The 18,167-nt window shown below is 38.8% G+C and overlaps 1 protein-coding gene across 10 annotated transcripts in view; it reads left to right on the top strand.

Annotated features, from left to right (window-relative positions):
* NRXN1 (neurexin 1) overlaps positions 1-18,167 on the top strand; it is a 2,061,945-nt gene that overhangs the window by 991,103 nt on the left and 1,052,675 nt on the right. For 9 of the 10 annotated variants that reach the window (XM_075339229.1, XM_075339228.1, XM_075339227.1 and 6 more), the window contains one exon: positions 2,376-2,402. The exons of the other annotated variant lie outside the window; for it this stretch is intronic. In XM_075339229.1, the coding sequence (XP_075195344.1) occupies positions 2,376-2,402 (27 nt within the window). The remainder of the gene's footprint in view (positions 1-2,375; positions 2,403-18,167) is intronic. 10 annotated transcript variants of the gene reach the window in all.

Here is an 18,167-nt window from a genome sequence, read left to right as displayed (position 1 = left end):
AGCAAACAGTCTGGAGAACATCATCCACATAAAATTCTTGCACAAAATAATGCACTGATGGCTCAGAACAAAAAGGAAATGAAATGAATGGGATAAATATCTAAAAAAAGAGATATATTTCCCTACACACAAAATTATATTTCTATGTGTTCTACATTTTATATAGAATTTTGAAATGTCATCATATTAATGATGATATGAAGGGAATTAGAATAATTGAAAATTATTGCAATTTTTGATTAGTATAAAGGAAAGAATTAAGGATGAAAAATGTTATAGTATTAGAAGATGCCTTGTTACAGAATAAAAACCTATACTGGAAATGGAATACATGATAAATTACTCCATAGCTTAGGAATATGTTTTGGGTCATAACATGAATTTTAGGCTGAGAAATTCATCAATCGCATCTGTTCAGATGCTCCTCTGCCTCCCTCTCGTGGTGGATATCTGCTTCTTCGATTAAAAAGAATATTAGGACCCATCACTGCAGTTATATTTTGTAGCAAGATGTGTGCGTGTTTTGATCCCAGACTGTTTGCCACCACTTTTCTGATGCGGTTGACGACACATGACAAACTTTGCTACATGGGACTGAAATCTTAGTTTTAAAATAAATGTTCTTCCCAATGGACCAAATATGAAATGATTCAGAATGCTGTTGTTTTTTTTTTTATAACACATATTAGATATTACAGGTAAGAGAATTTCATATTTTTAATACTTTTTTCCAAACTTTTTTATTATATTTTTTTATTTGAGATTTATGTTTTATTGATTAATAATTAAAAAGTAGTAATTTTTCTCCCCAGTTTTAAAAATTATAATTTCTAATTCTCATCACAGACATATTTCTCCCTTTGAGTTACAACATGGACTGGACAAGGGGAACGATCTTTTCGACAAGCCCTATACCTCCATTATGATGGAACAAAAAATACCAAGTCAAGTTATTAAAAAGTAGTAATCTAGTTCAGGGATAATATATTTTCTCTCCAGTTCTAAAAATTATAATTTCTAATTCTCATCACAGACATATTTCTTCCTTTGAGGTAGAACATGGACTGGACAAGGTGAGCGATCTTTTCGGCAAGCCCTATATCCCAGTTGTAATGGAACGCAAAATACCAAGTCTAATTATTTAAAAGTAGTAATCTAATTTAGGGATAGTATATTTTCTCTCCAGTTCTAAAAATTATAATTTCTAATTCTCATCACAGACATATTCTTCCTTTGAGGTAGAACATGGACTGGACAAGGTGAACAATCTTTTTGTCAAGCCCTATACCTCAATTGTGACGGAATGAAAAATACCAAGTCTAATTGTTAAAAAGTAGTAATCAAATTCAGGGATAGTATATTTTTTCTCCAGTTCTAAAACTTATAATTTCTAATTCTCACCACAGACATATATCTCCCTTTGCATTAAAACATGGACTGGATAAGGTGAACAATCTTTCCGGCAAGCCGTATACCCCCAAAATTCCAAGTCTAATTAAAAAGTAGTAATCTAATTCAGGGATAGTATATTTTCTCTTGTGTTCTAAGAATTATAATTTCTAATTCTCATCACAGACATATTTGTTCCTATAAGGTAGAACATGGAATGGACAAGGTGAACAATCTTTTCGGCAAACCCTTATACCCCCTTTGTGATAGAACGAAAAATGCCAAGTCTAATTATTAAAAAGTAATAATCTAATTTAGGAATAGTATATTTTCTCTCCAGTTCTAAAAATTATCATTTCTAATTCTCATCACAGACATATTTCATCCTTTGCGGTAGAACATAGACTGGACAAGGTGAACGATCTTTTTGGCAAGCCCTATACCCCCGTTGTGGCGGAACAAAAACTACCAAGTCTAATTATTAAAAAGCAGGCTGTAATCTAATTTACGAATAGTATATTTTCTCTCCAGTTCTAAAAATTATAATTTCTAATTCTCATCACAGACATATTTCATCCTTTGAGGTAGAACATGGACTGGACAAGGTGAGCGATCTTTTTGGCAAGCCCTTATACCCCCATTGTGACGGAACGAAAAATACCAAGTTTCTCAGTTGTTTACTGTTCTGGCACATATGGGAAGAAAGTGGCTGCCAGTCTAGATCTACATCTTTGACTGCTTTTGTGAATTCTGAGGTTTGTCTCCATGTAGCACAGTTGAATTGGCCAATATACTTTAGTTGGAACTTAAAATATTTAATAGAATTCTGTGTCTAAGAGTAATAGTGGCACAAGAATACATTTCTGTAGAGTGGCCACATGTGCATGTGTCTGTCCCCGGAAGGGTGGACTGTAATTTTATTGGATGTCTGCAGCTAATACCTTGAAGGATAAATTTTCATTTCTCATCTATTCTTCCCTATCTAGACTGTATCAGGATTAACTGTAATTCCAGTAAGTGCCTATTCAACAATTATTTATTTTTTTCTATTTTATTATATTACAAATATGTTTTTCTTTTAATATTTGTTAAGTACATTGTTTTTAATATTGTCTATTGTAACTTTGACTATACTATACTTAAAAAAAAAAATAAAAAATAAAAAAAAAATATAGAAATTAATGCATGGATTATAATAGATATATATTTTTAGATTTTGACCTTGAGTTGATTAGATAGAAAATATGGACTGTGACTTTATTTTTACAATTTATTATTAGAACATTTTTCAACATTTATTGCCAGATTTAACATTTTCCAGTAGAATAAATGATAAGTAAACTCGCAAATATCATTATAAAAAATTAAAAAGATGAGCCAAAAGTGTTTACAAAATCAAAGAGGTTGAAAAAAATCAAAATTAGTGTAAACTATTAAGAAATTACTCCTTATAACTGACAAACTTGACTAGCAGTTTTAAAACATTTGCCTATTACCGTATATGTCAAATTATAAGATGCACTTTTTGCCCTAAAAAATTAGGAGGAAAATGAGGGTGCGTCTTATAAGCTGAATATAGCTTACTAGAGGTGCGCAGGGCTGGTGGAGTGGGCTTACAGGAAACCGACAGGGGCACAAGTTGGGGGATGATGCAGGCCCTTGGCTGTGACGGGGTGTCCTCGATTTGCAAGTCAGGTGGCATTGATCTCCCAGCGACGGACGCAATTGGACTTCAGAAAAATGTTGCCGGAGTTGGCGCTTGTGCAGATAGAGATCTCGGCACTCCGAGATCTCAATCTGCACATGTGACGCCTCTGGTGCCATTTTCCTAAAGTCTATCGTGTCTGTCGCCGGGAGGGTAGTGGTGTCTGCCATGCGCCACCAGGACAACCCCTCCTCCCAGCATCACTCCACTCATGACCCTGCACACTCCCCGGTAAGCTACATTCAGCCTATAAGATAGACCAGAAGTCTTTAAGAAGGACCCCCATTTTAACATTAAAAATAATTTTTCCCTATTTTCCGCTTCTAAATTTTGGGTGAGTCTTATAGTCTGGTGCATCTTATAATCTGAAAAATATGATGTATTGATTAAAAAGTAAAACACTTTATTAAACAAGATTATTTTTTTGTTCATTTAATGTTTTTTTTCATTGAATAATGATTACTTTATCTTATTAATGGAAACCATCCAAATAGTTAAACTTTTCTCAGGTAAAAAAAAAGTTAAGTAATCTTAACAAGTTACATTTTATCAGGTTATGTTTACTCTTGAAATCGGTTTTGTGTTCATGAATACCTTGGAGAAATGATGCGCTTCTTTCAGCAGTTGTCCAGCGTTTACGGCACTAAAATCAATGTAATAACAAAATAAGGAAAATATGTTTTCCTTATATCTTTTTGAATGAAAGGGAATGAATTTTCTAAAAACCATCAGTTGTCTAAAACAAATTAATATGTCAATTTTTTTTATATTATTATTTTTTTTAATTCAGGGAAGTTCCTACTCTGGCTGCTGATTCTCAAATAATCTTACACATTTCAACAGCAGACGGAGAATAGATGAAATCTGGCATTGGTTTCATAAAAACTTTCCTTTAGTAAGCTGCATTAGCAAAAAAAACAATTAAAATGGATCCAAGGAACACATAACACATTACACGTTTTGAACACTAGGTTCTTCGTCACAGATTGAAAAAAACAAGATAGCCAGCACCAAATGTGCACTACTGCACTAAAAATTCCAAACTGTACTATTATTACATTTTTAGATTTTTGGCAAAAAATTGCAATTTCTTGAGCTACCCCGCCACGTCACAGCAAATCTCATTGGGGCAGTCCTACACTAAAATATTTTTATATAAAATGTGCCATACGGCCTCACATATGGAAAAGCAGAACTCTTCTTATCAGCACTTATTTAGTCTTTTGCAATCCCATACCCATGACTGAATCATGGCTGTGGGCGGGACAGGCCCAAGCAAATGCTGCTTAAAGTAAATAGGCTGTGGACAGGGCTTGATGACTGAATGTGAACAGTCACCAATTGCCAAAATCAAGACAGGTGGAATATAACCAAAATTAGGGTGCATGGCAAGGTGGGGGTCAGCCACCGATCAATTCAATGAAAAAAACAAGATAGCCAGCACCAAATGTGCACTACTGCACTAAAAATTCCAAACTGTACTATTATTAAAATTTGAGATTTTTGGCAAAAAAATTGCAATTTCTTGAGCTACCTCTTCATCACAGATTACCTATGACCTAATGCTCGAAACGTGTAAGGCCTAATAAAGAATTGTTCTTATGAAACTGGTCTTCTCCGAAGATGCTCAAGTTTCCCATTGACTTCCATTATACTTGGTACACAAGCCAAGCCTGTCCGAGCACCCACCTGCTCTTTACGGGTACCGTGAATGGTAATGCTCACTCATCACTACTAACCACAGATCTTATGTGAATGCCAACTTATGCAGATTCTTCTGACAAATGCAATGTTGATGAGATCATGATTTTGTATAGGCCATATCATCACTTCCTGGTCCCGATTCTTTTTTACACTGAAGATCGTTCTTAATGACATTGGCTGTATCTTTACGGTTGTTATTTTGCCTGTGAAAAAATTTGGGGCCCATCAGATGCCTCACGGGTGGTATTGTATGACCGATAAGTATCTGCCAGTATATATTAGCATTAAGAACACCATTAGTCTTGACCACTACTCCTAACTCCATTTGTTGAAATTCAGCCCCAGACTTACAAGGTAACTCCAGAATATTTCACGGCTACCTACAGACGCTAATTGTTGCACCTTTCGCGATCATACTTCTGTTACAACCAAATATTTCAAATTTTGCTTCATCAGGCACCTTCAGCCATTTTCTGACCTCAGTTACAATGTTTTTGTGCATAGATTAAAAATTTGGCCTTTTTCCATGTTGAAGGTATCACTTTTTGATCACTTTTTGACAGGCTTCTCTGAACAGTAAATGGGTAGCTGGTTGCTGACTGTTGTAAGCTAATGGCACAGGTTCTGATTTTGAAGGGAAACATGATGTCTTTTAACTGCTACAAGAAAATTAATTTTACCTTGGCTGACCACTCAACATTGCCATTTCTTGATGTCCTCAATGCTGGTAAATACAGGCAAATTCGTATGTATCTTCAGGAATATGATTAGCTCCAAATTTATTTAGCATCATGACAACAAACCCAAACATTTAGACAATCTCAATAAGAACTCTTTTCATCTTAAGGATGAAGGAGTCCAGGCAGTGATGTTATGGCCTCCACAAAGCCCTGAACTCAACTATCACTGATCATGTCTGGGATTACATGAAGGGGGGTCAAAGGATTTGAACAAGCCTACATCCAAAGAAGATCTGTGGTTAGTTCTGTAATAAAGAGGGTGAAGTAAGTATTGAAGACGTCACCAATTTTTGTAGCAAATATATTTCTAAAGGTGCTTTTGGCGTGTATTTCTCACCAGATGTAGGTAACAACACATCCAATCCACACAAGCAAATAAATCAAACCATAGGTGTCCATACATTTAGTGATGTGTAATAATGAAAAATGACACATTGAAAAATAATTGAATACGCTTACTGAAATTATTTTAATACTTTGTACAAAAGCCTGTTTTAGTGATGACAGCTTCAAGATGCCTCATGTATGGAAAAGCTAGTCACATACATTGCTCAGGTGTAATTTTGGCCAATTCTTATGTGGGCTGCTTCTATCAACTCTGAGCTTTAGTTCCTCCCTTACATTTTCTATTGGATTTAGATCAGGTGATTACTGGGCCATTCTAATAGCTTTATTTCCTTTCTCTGAAACCAGTTGAGAGTTTCCTTGGCTGTGTGTTTGGGCTCATTGTCTTGCTGAACTTTTCACCCTTTTTTCATTTTCATCATCCTGGTATATAGCAGAAGATTTTTTATCAAGAATGTATTGGTACATTTCTATATTCATCCTACCTTCAATTATGTGAAGTTTGCCAGTGCCGTATGCCGAAAAACAGCCCCTCACACTGGATATTGTCACCTCCAAACTTTCAAGTTGGTATGGTGTTTTTTGGGTGATATTCAGTGCATTTTGGCCTCCAAACATAGTGTGTATTATGACATCCAAAGAGTTAAATTTTGATCTCATTTAATTAAAGTATATTCTCCCAGTATGTGACAGGCTTGTCTAAATGTTGTTAAGCAAACTTTAAACGTGTATGTACATGCTTTTTATTCTGCAATGGAGTCTTGCATGGTGAGCGTGCATACAGGCCATAAAGGATGAGTGCATTAATTATTTGTTTTCTTTGAAACAATTGTATCTGCTGTTTCCAGATCTTCTGTAGCTTTTCACAAATGGTTCTTGGTGCCTGGAAAACTCTTCTTATAATTATTTTCTCTCCTCTGTTTGCTGTCTGAAATCTTGAGGGGAGCACCTGATTGTGGATGGTTTATGATAAAATTAATTTCTTTATAGTTCTTAAGACAGCTCACTGGTTTTACCCATCATGAGATGTTTCTTGTGTGACACCTTGGTAATGAGACTCCTTTTTATAGGCCATCAATTGAACCAACTGATATTATCTTTCACTAAGTGACAAGATTGCTTCTAATTAATAATTATTAATATTATTTTAATTATTGATAGATTTCTGTGTCATTTCTCAGTATTACATATAACTTAATTTATGGACATCTATGGTTTGATTTCGTTGATGTTTGGGTTGGATGAATTGTTACCTGCATCTGGTGAGAAATTCATGCCTGTAGCACCCGTAGAAATATATTTACTTAGAAAATTGGTGACTTATTTCACCCTCTGTATGTTTCTAGCAACCTCCGTCAAGGTACTTCAAAAACTATGTGTAAGTACACCAAGAAGAATTGGTGCTGTCTTGAAGACATAGAATCGTTACACCAAATTTTGCTTGGATTTTAGTTTTTTCTCTTAGTCATTCACTTTGCATTTGATTAAATTTGGTAATTGATAAAAATTAACTATTAACATTTCTGTTATTGAAGGCATTCTTATTTTGCTGCATTCTTCCACACCTTCTTAAAACTTTTCTTGTACAGTGCATTGAAAAAGTATTCCTTCCCCTGTGAACTTTTCCACATTTTTACATGTTACACTGAGTAGCAAGCAACTATATGCAGAGTGTAAAGAAAATTATTTTAAAAATCTAAATCTAAAAATTGTGACGTGCATTTGTATTCAGCCCCCCTGAGTCAATACTTTGTAAGATCACCTTTCACTGCAACTACTAGTACAAGTCTTTGGGGGCAAGTCTCTACCAGCTTTACACATCTAGAGGCTGAAATGTTTGACCATTCTTCAATGTACAATAGCTGTTGCTCAGTGAGATTGGATGGAAGCGTTTGTGAACAGCAGTTTTCAAGTCTTGCCACAGATTCTCAATGGGATTTAGGTGTGGACTGTGATTGGGCCATTTACACAAATGAATATCCTTTGATCTAAACCATCCATTGCAGCTCTGGCCGTATATTTAGGGCTGTTGTCCTTCTGGAACGTGAACCCACACACCAGTGTCAAGTCTTTTGCAACCTTTAACATGTTTTCCTCCAGGGCTGTCCTGTATTTAGCTCCATTCAACTTCTCATCAACTCTGCTAAGCTTTCCTGTCCCTGGGAAGAAAAACCTCCCCACACCATGATGTTACCACCATCATGCTTGACGGTGGGGATGGTGTTTTCAAGGTGATATGCAGTTTTAGCTTTCCACCACACATAGCATTTTGCATTTAACACAAAAAAGTTATTTTTTAGTCTTATCTGACCAGAGCACCTTCTTCCATATGTCATTTGGGGGACACAACTAATATTTGTAAGAAGATGCCTCTAGGTGTGCAAACCTGATGGAGACATACCGCAAAAGACATACAGCAGTAATTGTAGAGAAAGGGGATCCTACAAAGTATTTATTCAGAGGGACTAAATACAAATGCACTTCACAATTTCAGGTTCATATTTTTAAAATATTAAAAAAACCATGTATCATTTTCTTTGCACTTCACAAATACTTGTTAATTAGTCTTGGCACAGTATATCACATAAAATCTTAATAAAATAAATTTACATTTCTGGGTGCAATGTGAAAAAATCTGAAAATGTTTATGGGCTATGAATACTTTTGAAAGGCACTGCATACAATATAAATTGTATGGCTGAATAATGTAAAATATAAGTATATAATGTGAAATAGGATAGGAGATCTGATGGAAGTCAATAATTTCAATAAATTAATATGTTATCAGGTGTTCAATGAGATCAAGTTATCAAAAAAATATATTTTTTTGTTAAATAATCTAAACCCTGTGAACACCTGTTAGCAAGAAAATATTTGTTTTGATCAAATTTCTGATAAGATTTTAGGATCCTATTCATTTAAGGAAACCTGTTAATGGCCTAACTCATCAAATCCACCAACATGCCATTACCACATGCTTTATTTCATTTCTTATATGCCTCTTTTCATGGCTTATTGATGGATGAATAGCCATAAAATCTATTTTAAAACTACCCTTGTGATATGCAAATTAGTTGGTGGTCATTGATTTCCCCAGACTAAAGCGGGCTTTACACACTACGATATCGTTAATGAATTATTGTCGGGGTCACGTTGTTTGTGACACACATCCGGCTTCATTAACGAGATCGCACCATGTGACAATTTTGAGCATCCTTAAACGATCGCAAAAACGCTCAAAATCGTAAATCGTTTGCCGCGGAGAGGTTGTCCTGAAACAAAAAATTGTTTGAATCTTTTTAGAGATGTTGTTCCTCGTTCCTGCGGCAACACACATCACTATGTGTGACACCGCAGGAGCGACGAACATCTCCTTACCTGCCTCCACCGGCAATGCGGAAGGAAGGAGGTAGGTGGGATGTTACGTCCCGCTCATCTCCGCCCCTCTGCTGCAATTGGACGCCTGCCGTGTGACATCACTGTGACGCCGCACGAACCGCCCCCTTAGAAAGGAGGCAGTTAGCCGGCCAGAGCGACGTCACAGAGCAGGTATGTGCGTGTGATGCTGCCGTAGCGGTAATGTTTGCTACGGCAGCGATCACACAATATCACATGTACGATGAGGGCGGGATCTATCGCGCTCATCATCGCTAGCATCGGCTAGCGATGTTGCAGCGTGTAAAGCCCGCTTAATTCTTTCATTATGTTATTACGCCCCTGTAAGCATGAGTTATATGATTTGCAAGAGCTATGTCATTGCGAGCTCTTTGCAACTTTTGCACATGCTTGCTATATTATTCCTTCTTGGCAATGCAGTGCACTGCACATGCCCTTATATACGAGGGCCTGTAAGATGGACCCTATTTTTCTTGCAGGGGACTGTAGAACACCTCCATATAGGCTGTAAGACTGTCCTTACGTTTTTTTACCCTTGACTGTGGAGCTCCACCATGTGTAGGCTGCAACACTTCTGCCTTTCTAAGCATGCGCAGTGCACTGAGGTAATTGAGCAGTACACCTGCCTTCACTACGCATTCTAGGGAGGAAATTTTGCAGAGAGCCAGGTGTGACGTTACTGTTGCAAATCAAGCCCTTAGAGGCTTGACAACATGATGAGGAGGAAGATCAGCCTTGAGAAACCAACAGCCTATTTAGGAGTCACCTTTTAATTTGCAATTTACAAGCACAGTTGTAATTTTTTTTTATTTATTTTTATTCACCAATCACTAAGCCAAAGATCCAGAAAGTAGATATAGGATGCAACAAGACATGATGGTGGTTTTTGGAGCTAGGGCAGCTGACAGGTTCCCTTTAACGCTGGGTTTACATATTGCATATTTGTTGCTGAATTCTGATTTCAAAACCTACATTAGCAGAGTTGTTTGAATCTCAGAAAATGAAATCTAAGTAGATTTGTTGAATTCCAGGAGAAGATTGGATCCACATTACATGAATTTAATGGGAATCACATCTTTTGGGAATCGATTAAAAAAATTATAAACACTTCAATACAAGTCTCCTCCGGGTTCGGCATACCTATCCCACTACTGCTACTTCTCTTTCTTAATCCAGGAGGCTAGTCTTCTTCTCTGGTCTTCCTTTGGTATGTGCCTCCAATGTTAACCACCTTCGCTGCCCAGACCCCTGGGAGTCATATGGGGCAGAATGCACATTAATAATGTGCCCCTCTTGTGGTCACATGAGATATCAACATGCATCACTCCTCACATGATCAATGTGGTCTAGTAAGAGGTAGTCCCCACCAGAAGCCTGGGACAAAGTAAGGCATGAAGAAGTAAGAGGAGCATGTTTGAAGAAAAAGAGAAGCAGTGACAGCAGGATGGGTATGCTAAGGGCCAAGGAGAGGTGAATATAAGGGTATGTCTTCTGGACATGCTGCTTTCTGGTCCGCGTGTGTTCTCTGCAGGAGACCGCAGCTATCCATGCCCACGATCAAGGTTTGGGCCTCTGTGGTCTTTCTCTCTGTTTTCCCGTGCAGAGAACACTCGCGGCTCCGCAGCAATAAATTGACATGCTGCCGCTCGGGAAGCCGCACTGCATGTCAGTTTATGCTGCGGGAAAAACAAGCACAGTGGGCATGGGATGATTAGAAATCCCATCCACTGTGCTTGTACTATACAGCATTTTGGACGCAGAAAAAACATGAACCCCGATAGTGGGCACACAGCCTAAAAGTTTGTTTTGCTAGATCCTGAATCCAAACTGGTGCCAATTGGCATAAATATGTATCAAGAGAACAAGGAGACACTTGAAAGTGTGAACATAGCCTAAGTATGATTATTAAGTTCTAAAGGCCATGTCTCACTAAGCAACATTGCTAGCAACATCGTTGCGGAGGCACGACTTTTGTGACGCAACAGCGATGTTACTAGTGATGTTGCTGTGTGTGACATCCAGCAACAACCTGGCACCTGCTGTGAGGTCGCCGGTTGTTGCTGAATGTCCTGGACCATTCTTTAGTTGTTGCTCTTCTGCTGTGAAGCACACATCGCTGTGTGTGACAGCGAGAGAGAAACAACTGAATGTGCAGGCAGCAGGGAGCCGGCTTCTACGGACGCTGGTAACCACGGTAAACATCGGGTAACCAAAAAGCCCTTTCCTTGGTTACCCGATATTTACCTTCGTTACCAGCGTCCGCCGCTCTCACGCTGCCAGTGCCGGCTCCCTGCTCCCTGCACACATAGCCAGACTACACATCGGGTAATTAACCCGATGTGTACTCTGGCTAGGAGTGCAGGGAGCCAGCACTACCCGGTGTGCGCTGGTAACCAAGGTAAATATCTGGTTGGTTACCCGATATTTACCTTAGTTACCAAGCGCAGCATCGCTTCCATGCGTCGCTGCTGGCTGGGGGCTGGTCACTGGTTGCTGGTGAGTTCTGCCTGTGTGACAGCTCACCAGCAACCCATGTAGCGACGCTCCAGCGATCCCTGCCAGGTCAGGTTGCTGGTGGGATGGCTGGAGCATCGCTTAGTGTGACGGTACCTTAAGTATTTGGATATTTTATAGAGTAGAATGAAGACGTCCTGTTATAATAATAGTAATAATATTTTAGAATTAAAATATACCTAAAACATTATCTCATATCTTCATGTGTTCAGTTATATTAAAATCTGGCCTAATTTCTAGATTGTTAGACAATTTTACTACTTGTGTGACTTTTCCCCCCCCTTTTTTTAAAGACATTCATTGTGAGTGGCTTTTGGTGTCAAAATAATTTTCTTCAAGTTTGTTGTCTGCTCTTATTTTTCTTGAAGCGATGTTCATACAAGGGTTTAGTCTTCCATTTCCTAACAGATTGGCTAATTGGTTTAGAATATCTTATTAAGTGGATAAATGTGACTTGCCATAATGGTGAGTAAAGTAATGGTAAGGTCAGTTTCTGTAAGTAATTAAATGAAAGGTATAATATCGTGGGGTTCTTTATATACAGTATGTAAGTATGAAATAGTATACCATGTTATGGAACAAAATGCACAATGCTAATGTTTTAATATTAGAAATTATCCAAGAGTATCATGTTTGTAGACCAGAGTTTGGTTAAAAAAAATGGAATTATTTGAAATATTTTGTACATTTGTGTCATCATTACATTTTATAATCCTATTAATAAAATTCTATTGTTATTGCATCAATAATAATAATATTGGAGGAATTCAGAGATATTGACATTTTTTCCAAGATTTTTTTTCTTCATTGTGCTTTTTTAATTTTTAGGATTTCTAGCCCTTTAGATTTATAGTTAAATGGTTTATTTTTCAGCTCTGCTCACTTCTGCATTGGAAGGTTAGAGGTGATTTCTTAGAATAGTACTCATGAGTGATACCTGCTGACTATGCACAAATCCCAGCAGGTACATGTGGACGATATTTCAACATCACCGCTGACCTCTGATGTGAAAGAGAATTACACCGTATAACCGCTTAAACAATTTACCTCTATGAAATGTAGAGGTTAAAGGGAATCTGTCAGGTGCAATATGCGCCCAAAACCACGAGCAGTTCTGGGTGCATATTTCTAATCCCTGCCTAACCATCCCTGTATACACTAGCATAGATAAAGAGATCTTCAGAAAAAGTATTACTAAAGATTCTTTATGATATGCTAATGAGTGCAGGAACTAGTGGCAAGGGCGTTAGTTTCCTCGTCTAGTCTGCTCTCTTAGCATGTTAGCAATCCCTCAGTGGCATGCTAACATGCTATTCAATGACCATTGCCCAGCGTCATCGGCAGTGACGCGCGTACTTGTGTCTATTGTCAATGCTTCAGAACGCAGGGTTTAGGGTCAGTGCACATAGTAAGAAGTCCCAGCACTTCTAGTCATGCACACTAGACCTCTCTGAAAACAAGACACATACACTCGGCTTCATACTTGGCCCACACCTGTGGGCATGCTAACATGCTACGAGGGTGGACTAGTGGAGGGATCTAATGCCCTTGCAATTAGTCCCTGCGCTCATTAGCATATCATAAAGGATCTTTAGAAATACTTTTTCTAAAGATCTCTCTATCCATGCTACTAGAGCCTCCGACAGTTAAGGCCGCTTTACACACATCAATTTATCGTGCGTTCGCATGTGCGATCGCACCCGCCCCTATTGTTTGTGCGATATGGGCAATTTGTTTCCCGTGTTGCACAAACTCGGTAACCCCCGTCACACGTACTTACCTACCGAACGACCTCGCTGGCGGCGGCGAACATTCTCTGCCTGAAGGGGGAGGGCCGTTCGGCATCACAGCGACATCACACAGCGGCCGGCCAATAGGGGCGGAGATGAGCAAGACGTAAACATCCCGCCCACCTCCTTCATTCCGCATTGCCGGTGGCCACAGGTAAGTTGCAGTTCATCGTTCCCAGGGTGTCACACAGAGTGATGTGTGCTGCCTCGGGAACAAGGAACAACCGGAGCACAGAAGGACGTTCGATTTTTTGAAAATGAGCGACGTGTCAACGAGCAACGATAAGGTGAGTATTTTTGCTCGTTCATAGTCGCTCATTTGTGTTAAATGCTACGATATGTCAAATGAGGCTGGATGTGCGTCACTAACGACGTGACCCCGACGACATATCGTTAGATATATCGTAGCGTGTAAAGCAGCCTTTAGGCAGGGATTAGAAATATGCATCCAGAACTACTCATGGTTCTTGGTGCATATTGCACCTGGCAGGCTCTCTTTAAACTTTTATTGCAAAGGGGTTGTCCAGTCTAGAACAAGTCTACAATCACTTTATGCATCCCTATATGTAACTGCAGGCTTGTGAATCCTCACATTGTGCGCACTGTGTGCTGTGAGATTTCACCAGTATCAGAGCCGGGAACGGTGGTCACGTGGCCTTGAGTGTGCGATATGCACACTCCCGACCAGAACACAACTAGACTTGAGGTTGAAAACAGTCTAGTTGGATACTTCCGATCACGTCACCGCCGTTCCTGGCTCTGACACCGGAGAATCCTCACAGTGCACAGTGTGCACAATGAAAGGATTCTCAAGTCTGCAGTCACATAGAGTAACTGCAGGGTTGTCGTTTTAGACTGGACAACCCCTTTTTGTAATAAAAATGTGATAGGTCATTGAATTTTACATCCAAGTCCTTTGTTATATTGCATTACAATTTTTAGTAATTATGCACACATTCTGAAAAGTGTATTGATATATGATGTGATCGTCCCTTTTTTCCCGATGAGTTAAGGGGGCTTTACCCGCAGCGACATCGCTAGCGATATCGCTGGTGAAAGCACCCGCCCCCGTCGGTTGTGCGTCACGGGAAAATCGCTGCCCGTGGCGCACAACATCACTTACACCCGTCACATGGGACTTCCCTGCCTAGCGACGTCGCTGTTGCTGGCAAACCGCCTCCTTTCGTTCGGCGTTACAGCGGCGTCACTAAGCAGCTGCCCAATAGAAGCAGAGGGGCGGAGATGAGCGGACCGAACATCCCGCCTACCTTCTTTCTTCCTCATTGCGGGCGGCCGCAGGTACGAGGTTGTTCCTCGTTCCTTCAGTGTCACACGTAGTGAAGTGTGCTGCTTCAGGAACGACGAACAACCAGCGTCCTGCAACAACAACGATTTTATGAAAATGAACGACGTGACAACGATCAACAATAAGGTCAGTATTTTTAATCGCTAACACTCCCTCGGAGCTGTTACACACAATGACGTCGCTAACGACACCGGATGTGCCTCACAGAATCCGTGACCCCGGCGATATATCGTTAGATACGTCGTTGCGTGTAACGGGGCCTTTATACTGGACAGACAACCCTTTAAACCATTTTCCTCTCTGAAGTGTAAAAGTTAAACTTTTAACGCAACTTAATAAAAGTTTGTTATATCATTAAATTTCACAAATAAGTACCTAGTTGTTATTTCTTGCTGGAAGTACACAGCATAAGTAAGAAAGTACTAGATAAGAAAGGGAACAATCAATGCAATTCAGTGCTAATAATCCAAATAGAAAATAATGAGTTTAATTCAAGCTTTTTCATAGATTTTCATTCTTTGCTTTGTATCTTTTATTCATTATCATATTTTTCGCTGGTAAAAGCACACATTTTTGGTCCATTCACATTTTTAATTGAAAATATTAGTCATTCTCTAATAATTTAGGGTTAGATAGGTTAGGAGGAAAACGTTACGTATATTATTATACTTTATCTAAAAGCCTAAAACTATTTTGAAACTACTAGTAACAGCAAATATAATTATATGGTTTTAATATGACTTTCACAACATATTTCATAATTATTGCAAAATTAAAATAATACATTATTAGTATTATAAATGTAAATGTAGAAGTCAATGTTCACTTTTAATACAACGATTTATAATTGCTCATTTTTTGGCTGAATGTCTACTTTGATTTGAGTAGGAATATCTGGTTTGATACTGGTTTATTACTGTAATATCAGTATCGTAAAGATTTTGTTTTACATTTTAGCCAATATATTGACTATTAAAAAACATACAAAAAATGTGTTTGCATATTTAGTCCCTTGCGAAAGTATTCGGCCCCCTTGAATTTTTCAACCTTTTCCTACATTTCATGCTTCAAACATAAAGATAAAAATATGTTATGGTGAAGAATCAACAACAAGTGGGACACAATTGTGAAGTTGAACGAAATTTATTGCTTAGTTTAAACTTTTTTAAAAAATAAATAACTGAAAATTGGGGCGTGCAATATTATTCATCCCCTGTAAGTTAATGCTTTGTAGCGCCACCTTTTGCTGCGATTACAGCTGCAAGTAATTTGGGGTATGTGTCTATCAGTTTTTCACATCGAGAGACTGAAATTCTTGCCCATTCTTCCTTTGCAAACAGCTGGAGCTGAGTGAGGTTGGATGGAGAGCGTTTGTGAACAGCAGTTTCCAGCTCTTTCCACGGATTCTCGATTGGATTCAGGTCTGGACTGTGACTTGGCCAATCTAATACCTGGATACGTTTATTTGTGAACCATTCCATTGTAGATTTTGCTTTATGTTTGGGATCATTGTCTTGTTGGAATACAAATCTCCGTCCCAGTCTCAGATCTTTTGCAGACTCCAACAGATTTTCTTCAAGAATGGTCCTGTATTTGACTCAATCCATCTTCCCATCAATTTTAACCATCTTCCCTGTCCCTGCTGAAGAAAAGCAGGCCCAAACCATGATGCTGCCACCAACATGTTTGACAGTGGGGCTGGTGTGTTCAGGAAGATAAGCTGTGTTGCTTTTACATCAAACATATCATTTGGCATTATGCCCAAATAGTTTGATTTTTGTTTCATCTGACCCAAGCACCTTCTTCCACATCTTTGGTGTGTCTCCCAGGTGGTTTGTGGCAAACTTTAAACAACACTTTTTATGGATATCTTTGAGGAATGGCTTTCTTTTTGCAACTCTTTCATAATGGCCAGATTTGTGCAGTGTACGACTGATTGTTGTCCTATGGACAGACTCTCCCACCTCAGCTGTAGATCTCTGTAGTTCATCCAGAGTGATCTTGGGCCTCTTGGCTGCATCTCTGATCAGTCTTCTCCTAGTTTGAGATGAAAGTTTTGAGGGACGGTCGGGTCTTGGTAGATTTGCAGTGGTATGATACTCCTTCCATTTCAATATGATCACTTGCACAGTGCTCCTTGGGATGTTTAAAGTTTTGGAAATCCTTTTGTAACCAAATTTGGCTTTAAACTTCTCCACAACAGTATCACAGACCTGCCTGTTGTGTTCCTTGGTCTTCATGATCCTCTCTGTGCTTTAAACAGAACACTGAGACTATCACAGAGCAGGTGCATTTATACAGAGACTAGATTACACACAGGTGGCTTATATTTATCATCATCAGTCATTTAGGACAACATTGGATCATTCAGAGATCCTAGTAAACCACATCCAAAATAAACTGTCGAGGTAAGATTCATAAAAACCACCTAAGACAAACCTCTAAAACATTAGTCTTTATTGATATTAAATATAAAAACAATAAGACACCAAGTGTCTAGTCAACATAGAGGACAAAAGACAATGTGCTCGTGAAGGGCCAGATGGAAGGCAGAGAAAGCGTGCAGGAATATACTAATATATAGATAGTTAGATGAGTTCTCAACAGTCTAGGAGGGACTGAGTAGATCCTCCACTTACCCTTCATACCTGCGGAGAGTGTTATAATGTACTGAACACCCCCTGCTCCGGGTGGGTATCCCTGGCTGTCCCTACTCTTCCCTGGCCTATGCTCACCACCAAACCAGGTGAATTGTGTACAAAATCAGGACAAACATATAACAATTAATTTTGTTGGTTCCTGAACTAGACTGAATCCTATGTTCCAGTCAAAATACTGTATAAACAGCGGTTAGGATCAAGCTCCTGAGTCCACCAAGTAGGCCGGTACCCTAAGCTTCTCCCGACGCGTTTCCCCCCCCCTCCTAACTAAGTGGTCGGGGGTTCATCAGGGGTAAATTGCCAACAACACCTTAAAATAAAAATGAAAAAGACAAATGGTGTCATTCAATATCGAAATTGAGTTTATGTTAGTCTCCAAAAAGCCTCTAAATGTATAAGTCTTACTTGGAAAAACCTCCAAGATTAATAAAGTAGCAGCAGTAGAATATGCTTGCCTAATACGTCTTAATGAAGTCTCCAAATACTTAAATATTTATGCTGAGACATCACCCCTTTTATGAAATAAGGTAGATATTCAATGTATGTTGATATGGGCTACCTTTTGTTCTACTTTAGGAGGGATTACTAATAAGTGGGGACAAATAACTAATGTGGACT

This window comes from Anomaloglossus baeobatrachus, chromosome 3, assembly GCF_048569485.1.
Source record: "Anomaloglossus baeobatrachus isolate aAnoBae1 chromosome 3, aAnoBae1.hap1, whole genome shotgun sequence".
Taxonomy (NCBI): Eukaryota; Metazoa; Chordata; class Amphibia; order Anura; family Aromobatidae; genus Anomaloglossus; species Anomaloglossus baeobatrachus.
Note: the sequence above shows the minus strand (reverse complement) of the source record. Positions and strands in the feature narration are given on the sequence as shown.